The sequence below is a fragment of the Anolis sagrei genome, chromosome 8 (assembly GCF_037176765.1).
Source record: "Anolis sagrei isolate rAnoSag1 chromosome 8, rAnoSag1.mat, whole genome shotgun sequence".
Lineage (NCBI taxonomy): Eukaryota > Metazoa > Chordata > Lepidosauria > Squamata > Dactyloidae > Anolis > Anolis sagrei.
Window position 1 is genome coordinate 1,202,501 of NC_090028.1, and position 12,500 is coordinate 1,215,000.

The 12,500-nt window shown below is 41.0% G+C and overlaps 1 protein-coding gene across 2 annotated transcripts in view; it reads right to left on the reverse strand.

Annotated features, from left to right (window-relative positions):
• The window catches only part of CNGB1 (cyclic nucleotide gated channel subunit beta 1), a 39,624-nt gene that overhangs the window by 26,567 nt on the left and 557 nt on the right, over positions 1 to 12,500 (reverse strand). Inside the window, exons 1-4 of one of the 2 annotated variants that reach the window (XM_067470922.1) lie at positions 10,689 to 10,965; positions 5,628 to 5,706; positions 5,500 to 5,542; positions 1,762 to 2,020 (exon numbers count right to left, since the gene is read on the reverse strand). In XM_067470922.1, the coding sequence (XP_067327023.1) occupies positions 1,762 to 1,990 (229 nt within the window). In that variant the 5' untranslated portion in view covers positions 1,991 to 2,020; positions 5,500 to 5,542; positions 5,628 to 5,706; positions 10,689 to 10,965. Of the gene's footprint in view, positions 1 to 1,761; positions 2,021 to 5,499; positions 5,543 to 5,627; positions 5,707 to 10,688; positions 10,966 to 12,500 lie in introns of those variants that run through there. The other variant, XM_067470923.1, reaches the window with a different exon arrangement.

The following is a 12,500-nucleotide window of genomic DNA, read 5'->3' on the forward strand; positions in this document are numbered from 1 at the left end:
GAGTGGATGATTCTATGAGTCTATTATTATTATTATTATTATTATTATTATTATTATTACTAGCCACCCCCTGCCATGCATTGCTGTGGCCTAGTCTGTGTATGTGTCTTGTGTGTGTGTGTGTGTATATTTGTGTATATTTGTATTTATGTGGTTATGCGCATATGTTGTAATGTAATGCATTTTTTATTTTATATTTTGGCTTTTTAAGTCTCTTAAGTCTGTGTTTTCCAGTGTTTTCATGAGTGATGGTCACTTGTTGGCACATTGTTGTGGCTCAGTCTGTGTATGTGTTTTTTGTGTGTATATGTGTGTATATATTTGTGTATATGTATATGTGTATATGTGTGTTTGCGTATGTATATATATAATTTTTTGGGGTTTTTTTGCTTTTTAAGTCACTTCCACTGTGTTTTTCAGTGTTTTTATGAGTGACTAGCTATCCCCTGCCACGTGTTGTTGTAGCCCAGTCTGTGTATATGCGTTTCGTGTGTATATGTGTAAATATGTGATTTTGCGCATGTGTTGTAATGTAATTTTTATTTTTTGCCTTTTGAAGTCTCTTCCACTGTGTTTTTTGGTGTTTTATGAGGAATGGTCACTTGTTGGCCTGATATTTCTATTGTGTCCAAATTTGGTGTCAATTCGTCCAGTGGTTTTTGAGTTATGTTAATCCCACAAACGAACATTACATTTTTATTTATATAGATTATTATTATTATTATTATTATTATTATTATTATTATTAAGCAGGGGCTGAATGGCCATCTGTCAGGAGGGATCAGAGTGTGCTTTTCCTGCCTGAGAGAAAGAAGGGGGTTGGACTGGATGGCCTTTGGGGGTCCCTTCCAACTCTAGGATGATGATGATGATGATGATGATGATGATGATGATGATGATGATGATATAGTAATTATGCCTTCCTGCCTCGCAGAAAGGGGTTGGACTGGATGGCCTTTGGGAGCCCCTTCCATCTCTATAATCCTATGACCTGAGTGAGCCTTCCTAATACTATCTGTGTGAATGGGAAAAGGACGAGTCTGCATTAGACATTAATAATAATAATAATAATAATAATAATAACAACAACATTCAAAATTAATAATAATAATAATATTCAAACTTAATAATAATTTAATATAATAATTTAATATAATACTATTAATAATAATAATATGATATTATAATTATATATTTATATTACATGTAATATTACTAATAATATTACAATATAATTGGTATAGTATAATATAGCAATATTTAAAACTGATATTGTACTATGCTAATAATATAATATATTGTATGTATATATACCTTGTAAGCCGCTCTGAGTCCTCTTCAGGGTGAGAAGGGCGGCATATCAATGTCGTAAGTAAATAAATAAATAAATAAATAATAACTTAATAATAATAATAATAACAATTATTATTATTATTAAGTTTGAAAGTATGTTAGTTCACTATTACGGGAGTCTTAGGATAGTGATTAGTGTCTACTTGTTGTACCTTTTTGTTTTTGTCTTTAATGTTGATAAGGTCAGTGGACTAATCAATAAACGTTGCTATTATTATTATTATTATTATTATTATTATTATTATTATTCCGCTTTATCTCCCGCAAAGGGGACTCAAAGCTAAGATAAGAAAGGAGCGAGGAAGGTGCAAGTGTGCAGATGCCACAAGGCTCTTGGGCGTTTTCGCTTTTGAGGCGTCGATGCACGAGACGGAAGCGCACCAGACGCCGCGGCGCATGCTACGTTACCCCTCTGGCTGTGTCTGCGATTGACAGGCGCCTCTTCCACCAGGAAACTGGGGTTCTCCGTGCCGTTCTGGTGCTTCCGGGAAGCCAGGATGGGGATGCGGGAAGGAGGGTAGCTGGGGACGTTGGGCAAGTGCGCAGCCGAGGCACGGAAGGAAGGGGACGGCGGAGGATTGCGAGGCCCACGGCGCACCAAGCGGGCCAGTTCGATGTCCCGGCTGGGCCTAGCCATGGCACAAGGCGCTCCAAGCAAAAGCAGAAGCTGCAATGCGCAAAAGGAAGAAACACACAAGAAGGGACACAGATGATCAACAAAGTTGCACATTTTGTTCCTGGGAGATCAATGCCATCAAAACATGGGGAAAGCACATTAAACTGCCAAAATGTTGTATTTGCAGAAGGGACATCCGGCAGCACACTTTGCCATAGTTTTCAAATGACTCTCATAGAGCTGAATTGGTGAGATTGCTTGGCTTTGACCTTTGGAAAGAACACTGGGCTATTTGTGTACGTTGCGCTTGTGTCAGACTGTAGGATCTATCTAGCAATATTAAATGACCACTCACAAGCCGGTTTTGCTTTGAAATGGATATATTGCTTGTATCTCTGCAGCAAAGAAAGACTCTACTGCAGTGGTTCTCAACCTTCCTAATGCCACGACCCCTTAATACGCTTCACCTCGTGTTATGGTGACCCCCAACCACAAAATTAGTTCCATTGCTACTTCCTAATTGTCATTTTGCTGCTGTTATGAATAGAAATGTGAATATCTGATATGCAGGATGTATTTTCATACACTGGACCAAATTTGGCACAAATACCCAATACACCCAAATTTGAATACTGGTGAGATTGGGGCAGGGTATTGATTTTGTCCTATGGGAGTTGTAGTTGCTGGGATTTATAGTTCACCTACAATCAAAGAGCATTCTGAACTCCACCAACGATGGAATTGAATCAAACTTGGCACACAGAACTCCCATGACCAACAGAAAATACTGGAAGGGTTTGGTGGACACTGACCTTGACTTTTGGGAGTTGTAGTTCACCTACATCCACAGAGCACTGTGGACTCAAACAGTGATGGATCTGGACCAAACTTGGCACGAATTCTCAATATGCCCAAATATGAACACTGGTGGAGATTGGAGGAAATAGACCTTGACATTTGGGAGTTGTAGTTGCTGGGATTTTTAGTTCACCTACAATCAAAGAACATTCTGAACCCTACCAACGATTGAATTGGGCCAAAATTCCCACACAGAACCCCCATGACCAATACAAAATGGAATTGAATCAAACTTGGAATTGAATCAAACTTGGAATTGAATTGAATTGATGGAATTGAATCAAACTTGGCACACAGAACTCTCATGACCAACAGAAAATACTGGAAGGGTTTGGTGGGCACTGACCTTGACTTTTGGGAGTTGTAGTTCACCTACATCCACAGAGCACTGTGGACTCAAACAATGATGGATCTGGACCAAACTTGGCATGAATTCTCAATATGCCCAAATATGAACACTGGTGGAGATTGGAGGAAATAGACCTTGACATTTGGGAGTTGTAGTTGCTGGGATTTTTAGTTCACCTACAATCAAAGAACATTCTGAACCCTACCAATGATTGAATTGGGCCAAACTTCCCACACAGAACCTCCATGACCAATACAAAATACTGTGTTTTCTGGTGGTCTTTGGTGACCCCTCTGACACCCCCTCGTGACCCCTCCAGGGGTCCCGACCCCCAGGTTGAGAAACACTGCACTACTGACTTTTTCCCACCACCACTTCCTTTTATACACCTTTCCTGCCCATCTCCCCCTCTTCTCAGTTTTCTCATTAGATCTTGAAGCCCTGTGCTGGCTTCAAAATGTCACAGAGAGAGAATTGATTCAATCAGGATGATTCAGTCAGGATGTCACGGAGGGAATTTGTGATGTCTTCATTGTTTGTTTGCTGCGTATGATTATGAACTGCCTTTTGGCTGCACTTAACAGAGATTCCTGATCCTAATTCTGCATGCAGAATTTTGCATTGACCTTGCAAAGGCATTCGACACAGTGAATCGCAGCGCTCTCTGGACCATCCTCCAAAAAATCGGGTGTCCTAACAAATTTGTGAACATCCTGCGGTTCCTCCACGATGACATGATGGCAACAGTCCTGGACAGCAGTGGCTCCCAAAGTGACCCATTTAAGGTGGAATTGGGTGTCAAACAGGGATGTGTTATTGCCCCAACTTTATTCTCCATCTTCATCACTATGATACTTCATCTTGTTGATGGGAAGCTTCCCAGCAAAGTGGAAATCATCTATCGGACAGATGGCAAGCTATTTAACCTCAGCAGACTGAAAGCCAAACCAAGGTTACAACATCTATAGAACTCCAGTATGCTGATGACAACGTCATCTGTGCGCATTCAGAAGAAGACCTACAAGCAACACCTTCACAGAAGCATACGAGAAGCTCGTCCTGTCACTGAACATCGAGAAAACCAAAGTGCTGTTCCAGCAGTCACCAGCCAATCCCTCTCCAATGCCAGAAATACAGCTTAATGGTGTAACACTAGAAAATGTTGACCATTTCCGCTACCTTGGCAGCCATGTCTCCTCCAAAGTCAACATCGACACCGAAATTCAACACCGCCTGAGCCCTGTGAGTGCAACATTTTCCCAAATGAAGCAGAGAGTGTTTGAGGACCGGAACATCCGTAAGGAGACCAAGGGGCTTGTTGATAAAGCTATTGTCCTCCCAACCCTGCTATACACCTGCGAGACGTGGACTGTCTACAGACGTCAACATTTTACACTGAAATACAAAACCACCTGAGCTCTGTGAGAGCAGCATTTTTCCGAATGAAACAGAGTGTTTGAGGACCGGGACAGCCGTAGGGAGACCAAGGAGCTTGTTTATAAAGCTATTGTCCTCCCAACCCTGCTCTACATCTGCGAAACGTGGACTGTCTACAGATGTCAACATTTGACACTGAAATACAACACCACCTGAACTCTGTGAGTGCAGCATTCTTCCAAATGAAGCAGAGAGTGTTTGAGGACCGGGACATCCGTAGGGAAACCAAGGGGCTTGTAAATAAAGCCATTGTCCTCCCAACCCTGTTCTACGCCTGCGAGATGTGGACTGTCTACAGACGTCACATGCAACTCCTGGAACGATTCCATCAGCTCTGCCTCCGGAAAATCCTGCAAATCTCTTGGGAAGACAAGCTGACAAACGTCAGCGTGCTGGAAGGAGCAAAGATCACCAGCATTGAAGCGATGGTCCTCTGCCACCAACTCCGCTGGACCAGCCATGTTGTCCGGATGCCTGACCACCGTCTCCCAAAGCAGTTGCTCTACTCCGAATTCAAGAACGGAAAACGGAACGTTGGTGGGCAGGAAAAGAGATTGAAAGATGGGCTCAAAGCCAACCTCAAAAACTCTGGCATAGACACTGAGAACTGGGAAGCCCTGGCCCTTGAGTGCTACAGCTGGAGGTCAGCTGTGACCAGCAGTGCTGCAGAATTTGAAGAGGCACGAATGGAGGGCGAAAGAGAGAAACGTGCCAAGAGGAAGCCAACCCCGACCGGGACCACTTTCTGTTTGGAAACAGATGCCCTCACTGCAGGAGACGATGCAGATCAAGAATAGGTCTCCACAGCCACCTATGGACACTACACTTGGAGGACCATCATCCTCAGACTACGAGGGATCGCCTAAGTAAGTAAAGCAGGACTTACCTTCGTGCGCAATTATTTTGGTCCTTGTCTTGTCCTCTTCTGCCTTCATTAAAAGCAAGGAGAAGCACGTTAGTCACCTTTAAGGATGCTGGAAATGGCTTTGGAAACATGCTATTGGGGAAAGAGACCTGTGCAAGGTGACGTCCTTTGGCCTCCGGCGCCTCGTCCGAAGTAGTTCCCGCAAAGGGCTTGCCGTCAGATTCAGGCCTAGAAAGGAAAGGAAAGGAGGAGAAATGGGAAGATGGCATTCCTATGTTTACACAAAGTCCCAGGACTCTTTCCATGCGAGGCAGCTGAACGCCATTCCTGTGTGTTGTCACGCATTTGTTGTCACTCTCCAGAGTTGGAACAGCCCAACACTCAAACTACAAATCACACTATGCAATATGATTTTTCTTCCTGGGTGATCCATGTCATTTCCTATTTGGTTCTATCCTGAAAGCAAGGAAAATGTGTGGGACACCCTGCAACAACAACAACAACAATAATAATAATAATAATTATTATTATTATTATTAGGCTTGGGCAATCCAGTTCGTTAATTTCGTAATTCGTTATTAATTTGTATTTAAATTAGCTTACGATCCAATATTGAGCCATGCAGGAATAGTGTGAGGAGTAATTAAGAATCGAAACAATTTTTCCAATTTTCGTAATTATTTTAGTAATTTCGTAATTATATTTTATAATATACAATTATAATACAATATATAATATAAGAATATAATATAATAATATTATAGTAATATAATGTACATTATATATTATATTATATTACATTATATTATTATAATACTATTATATTATAGTATTGTATATTATATTATTATATTATATTATAATTGTATATTATAATATAATATATGTAATATATATAATATAATATATTATAATATAATGTAACATAATATAATATAATATACAATAATATAATATAATCATATTATAATAATATAATAATATAATATAATATAATATAATATAGTTGTTGTTTGTTTTATCACACCAACAGTCAACAACAGAAGTTCCCCGTGTCCCGTTTGGAGGTTTTTTAGCATATTGCACAATCGCATCCGCCATTAACGAATCGATTCGTAATTTTACAAAATTTCGTATATTTCAAAAAATTTTAAAGTAAAATTTCGGAATTCTTTAAAAAAACGAAACGCAAGGGCCCCCAAAAACGAAACGAGTTTAGAACCAAATTTTTCCGTGGCTACCCAAGCCTAATAATAATAATAATAATAATAATAATAATAATAGATGCTGTCGCAGCCTGAGAAGGTTTTAATATCTATTTCAATATTTACCATTGCCATCTTAGCATAAAAATGTTCAATACTGTTTTAACTGATCAAAAGTTCGGCAGTTCAAATCCGGGGAGTGGTGTGAGCTCCCGCTGTTAGCCCCAGCTTCTGCCAACCTAGCAGTTTGAAAACATGCAAATGTGAGTAGATCAATAGGTACCGCTCTGGGGTCTATGTACAAGGTTGGCTCTTCAGCTTAGAAATGGAGATGAGCACCAGAGGCGGCCCTAGGTAATTTTCAACGGTAAGCAAACAGTATTTTGGCGCCCCCCCCCCCCCACCGCCAACCAATCATTGATATATATTTTCTGTTCGTCGTGGGAGTTCTGTGTGCCATATTTGGTTCAATTCCATCATTGGTGGAGTTCTGAATGCTCTTTGATTGTAGGTGAACTATACATCCCAGTAAGTACAACTCGCATATGTCAAGGTCTATTTTCCCCTCAAAAGCGCCTCAAGAGCATCCGTGGACAACATCAACTCTACTGCAAATGCTTACTTCATGTAATGGGCTGAGCTGCCCCTGAGCACCACCCCCAAAGTCACACACCACTGGACAAGTCATTTCTGGTGTGAGAGAATTGGCCGTCTACAAGGACATTGCCCAGGGGAATGCCCCGATGTTTTGATGATTTACCATCCTTGTGAGAAGTTTCTCTCATTTCCCCAAATGGGGAGCTGGAGCTGACAGAGGGAGCTCATCTGTGCTCTCCCCAGATTCGAACCTTCGACCTGTCAGTCTTCAGTCCTGACAGCACAAGGGTTTATCCCATTGTGCAACAATGGGCTCCTACAACTGGACTTAATCTCCGGGGAAAATCTTTACCTTTGCTATATGTTCCTATTCCAATGTTTGTTCATTTTTTGGTCCTAGTCATCGACCATAATAAATAAATATATTCATATACTAGCCGTCCCCTGCCACGCGTTGCAGTGGCCCAGTCTGTGCATATGTGTTTTGTGTGTGAATATATATGTATATGTGTGTATATATGTGTGTATGTGTGTTTGTGTATATATGTGGTTTTGCGCATGCGTTGTAATGTATTTTTTTGGTGTTTTAGGTCCTTTCTGTTGTGATTTTCAGTGTTTTTATGAGTGATGGTCACTCATTGGCCTGATAGGTGTCTTGTGTCCAAATTTGGTCTCAATTCGTCCAGTGGTTTCTGAGTTATGTTCATCCCACAAACAAACATTGCATATTTATTTATAGAGATGTTATGGCAACATTAAGTTAAAAGTGACCCTTGGTTTCTGGGTCAGGAAAACATGGCGGATTTTGTTTAGATTCTAAAGGCGATCCCAACACTGCTGGAGGCGAAGGCTTGGCACCTTGGACAGCTCCATCTGCAAGTCAAAGCCAAACCCAGACTGGATTCACCTTGTCCCTTGACCTCCTTAAGGTCAGCTCTGTCATTTTCGGCTGAGCTATTCCAACTTAGGACAAACTGAGTCTCTTTTCCCCAGAAATCTAGAAATCTAAAATGGACCATTTGGGTGGCCGAGAGAGAGAGTGGCATCTTTGCTTTTGAGCGCTTTGATGCACACACAAACTTTTGCTTCATGTGCAAAATGATTGCAAAATATTGCATATCAAATAACCTTGAGGATATGGGTCTGAGGCATGGACGACTTTTGCAGTTAGACTTGTGTCCTGTATTTTTTGCAAACATGGGGAATTCTTAAATATATATTTTTAAAAAATCCCAAATATTTCCAATCAAGGAGATTCAACCTGTGTTGTGATTGCTGCCTAGGCTAAACATGCATTTATTTGCAAACAATGCCTTATTAGAGAGGTTCTCAACCTGGGGGTCGCAACCCCCAGAGGGGTCATTGGGCCATTTTCGGGGGGTCAAGAAGCTACCTTGGTTGGCTCCGCCCCCTCCAAAATGGCTGCCAACCCCCTATGCCAGGCAAAAAGCTAGGACTCCTGGTCAGCCCCTCCGCCCAGCCCCCACACCTTTCCCAGCTCGGAAGGGCATGGGGGCCAGGCGGAGGACTGCCCAAACGGCAAGGTCGTGCGGGCAGCCTTTCTGCCCAGCCCTTGCTATTTATGCTGGAGATCAGAATGCTCCTTGAAGGCAGGGGAGCTATACATCCCAGTAGCTCCCAAATGCCAAGGTCTATTTTCCCCAAACCTCTCCAGTATTTTCTGTTGGTAATGGGAGTTCTGTGTGCCAAGTTTGGTTCAATTCCATTGTTGTTGGAGTTCAGAATGCTCTTTGATGGCAGGGGAACTATACATCCCAGCAACTGCAACTCCCACATGTCAAGATCTGTTTTCTTCAAACTCCACCAGTGTTCATATTTGGGCATATTGAGTATTTGTACCAAGTTTGGTCCAAATGCACAGTCGTTTGGGTTCACAGCGCTCTCCGTACGTAGCTGAACTACATCTCCCGTAAATCATTGTCTATTCCTCCCAGCCCCCTCCAGTATTTTCTGTTGGTCATTGGGGTTCTGTGTGCCAAGTTTGTTCCAGGTCTATAATTTGTGAGGGTCTCAGTGGTCTGTGGAAGTCAGAGCTGAATCAGTTGAAAGTACTGCAAATCCCATCATCCATTGTCCATACTCCCCGAGCATATTGTTTTTGTGATCACCAGACGGCTCAACCCATTACGCAAAGTAAGCATTTGCAGTGTAGTTGATTTTGCCCTCTTGAGGCGCTCTTGGGGGAAAATAGACCTTGACATGTGCGAGTTGTAGTTACTGGGATGTATAGTTCACCTACAATCAAAGAGCATTCTGAACTCCACCAATGATGGAATTGAACCAAATACGGCACACAGAACTCCCACCACGAACAGAAAATAGAATCATAGAATCAAAGAGTTGGAAGAGACCTCATGGGCCATCCAGTCCAACCAAATTCTGCCAAGAAGCAGGAATATTGAATTCAAATCACCCCTGACAGATGGCCATCCATCATAAATATATATATCAGTGATTGGTTGGGGGGGGGGGCACCAAAATACTGTTTGCTTACAGTTGAAAATTACCTAGGGCCGGCTCTGGTGATCAATATCTATGCTTTAATTATGTTCAATTTGTAACAATGAAAATACATCCCGTATATCAGATATTTCCATTCTGCTTCATAAGAGTAGCAAAATTACCGTTATGAAGTAGCAACGAAAATATGGTTGGGGGGTCACCACAACATGAGGAACTTGATTTAGGGGTCACGGCATTAGAAAGGTTGAGAACCACTGCCTTATTTTGATATGAAAACCCCTCGTTCCCAGTCCTGAGCATTTCCTATCACGGAGACTCAATCTGTATTGAGATTGGAACCCAGGGGCGGCGCAACCCTTACGCAAAGTAAGCACTCGCGGTAGAGTTGATGTTTCCCAGGGGCGCTCTTGAGGCGCTCTTGGGGGAAAATAGACCTTGACATATGCGAGTTGTAGTTACTGGGATGTATAGTTCACCTACAATCAAAGAGCATTCTGAACTCCACCAATGATGGAATTGAACCAAATATGGCACACAGAACTCCCACGACAAACAGAAAATATAGATCAGTGATTGGTTGGGGGGGGGGGGGCGCCAAAATACTAGCTCCCTAGTTCCCAGTCCCCAGTCTTGAGCATTTCCTATCATGAAGACTCAATCTATATTGAGATTGGCACCTAAACTAAACATGCAAAATATGCCTTATTATGAATATGCAAAATATGCCTTAATATGATAGGAAATCCCTCGTTCCCTTTTGCTAATTCCTATTAGAACAAACCCATTCGATTGTGAATATTTTCCTACACAATTCAGCAAATGGATCCGATGGGTCTAATCACATCAAGTGAAGAGACTTCACATCTTTACTTTTGTTTGCTTGAGAAACATCCCAGAAAAGGCAAAAACGAGCCAAAGACTCACCGAATTGTGCCATTTTTCCTTAGGATGCATAAATGCGCACCAGTTCGGCCTGGCTCTGCTTCTCATGGAAACTGGGAATGGAGTCCCTTCTCCAAATGGCTTGCCCACCTGGGATTCTCAATGGTCAGCAAGAGGCAAATCCGGGCTCTCCTTGAGCAAAAGGAGCCATAACATTGTGCCTCCCTCCTTCCCTTTGCAAGAGGCAGGCCCAGAGGGACCAGGGAGGGCGGTTGCCGGGGAAGCAGAGCGGTTGCCGGGGAGAAAAGCAGGTCACCGGGAGATTTGGAGAGTGGTTGCTAAGCACCCAGCCGGCACTCAGCATCACACCTCAAGCTTTTGGGGGGTATCTTGCCATCTTAAATTTGGGGAAAGGATAAGGGAAGGTTGTGCATGGAACTGGGTTCTAAAGTCTACTTTAAGTGTAATTATTAGATTTTAATCTGGTTTTACCACATTGGACTATTTAATTGCTTTTAACTTTTGCATTGCGCTTTTAAAAACTTGACTGAAGTGTGGGATTGTTAGCTGCTTTGTGTCCTCACGGGGAAAAATATAATAATAATAATAATAATAATAATAATGATAATGATAATAATAATATTTAACCATGCAGGATCTGCAGAATGCCCAATGCAAAGTTCAGCCCTACATCTTTTTTAATAATAATAATAATAATAATAATAATAATAATAATAATAATGTACGTTAAGTATTTATTAGGGCTGGGCGATTTCGTTCGTTAATTTCATAATTTGTTATTAATTCGTTATTTTTTTGATAACGAAGTGATATTGAACCATTCAGGAGCAACTAAAAACGAAACAAATTTTTCAATTCGTTTCGTAATTGTTTCGAAATTGTTTCGAAATCGTTTCGAAATCGTTTCGAAATCGTTTCAAAATCGTTTCGAAATTGTTTCGAAATCGTTTTGAAATCGTTTCGAAATCATTTCGTTATTATTTCTGCATGTCTGGTGCAAGTTTTAGGGTTGCTGTTTGTTTTCTCAGTGAAAAAAAAATAAAATTATTGCACCAACAGTCAACAACAGAGGGAGAGGGAAGCTTCAGAAGTTCCCCCTGTCCCATTTGGAGGTTTTTTTAGCGTATTGCATGATCGCGTCCGCCATTAACGAATCGATTCGTTATTGTTTCGTAATTTCCGAAATTTTGTAAATTTCGAACTTTTTTAAAGGAAAATTTCGGAATTCTTTTAAAAATCGAAACGCAAAAACCCCCTAAAAACGAATCGAGTTTAGAAACAAATTTTTCCGTGGTTGCCCAGCCCTATTATTATTATTATTATTATTATTACTATTACTATTAGTATTATTATTATACTTAACCATGCAAAGAAAAGTACGGCTTTATTTCCAGCTGGGACCCTGGAGTGGAGCTGTGTCCAAAAGCAACCGGAGTGAGAATAAAGGCATTGCCTGTGCCTTTTATACCTCTACAAATGCAGGCAAACAAAGAAACATGCTTCTACATACATTGACATCATTCACTGCGTCACTTTAATCCAGCCCTACGTGTTTTTTAATAATACTACTACTAATAATAACAATAATAATACTTTACCATATAAGTTAAGTATTTATTATTATTATTATTGTTTATTTATTTATTTATTTATTTGCTTTGCTTCTATACCGCATTTTTCAGCCTAAGTCGGTGACTCAATGCGGTTTACACAGTGCAATTTATCACAACAATAACAAGTGGTTAAAACACATCATAAACAACAGACAAACAACAATCAATTATCCTAACAACGCCTCAATAGAATCAGAATCCGTTCTCAAAATCCTTATAC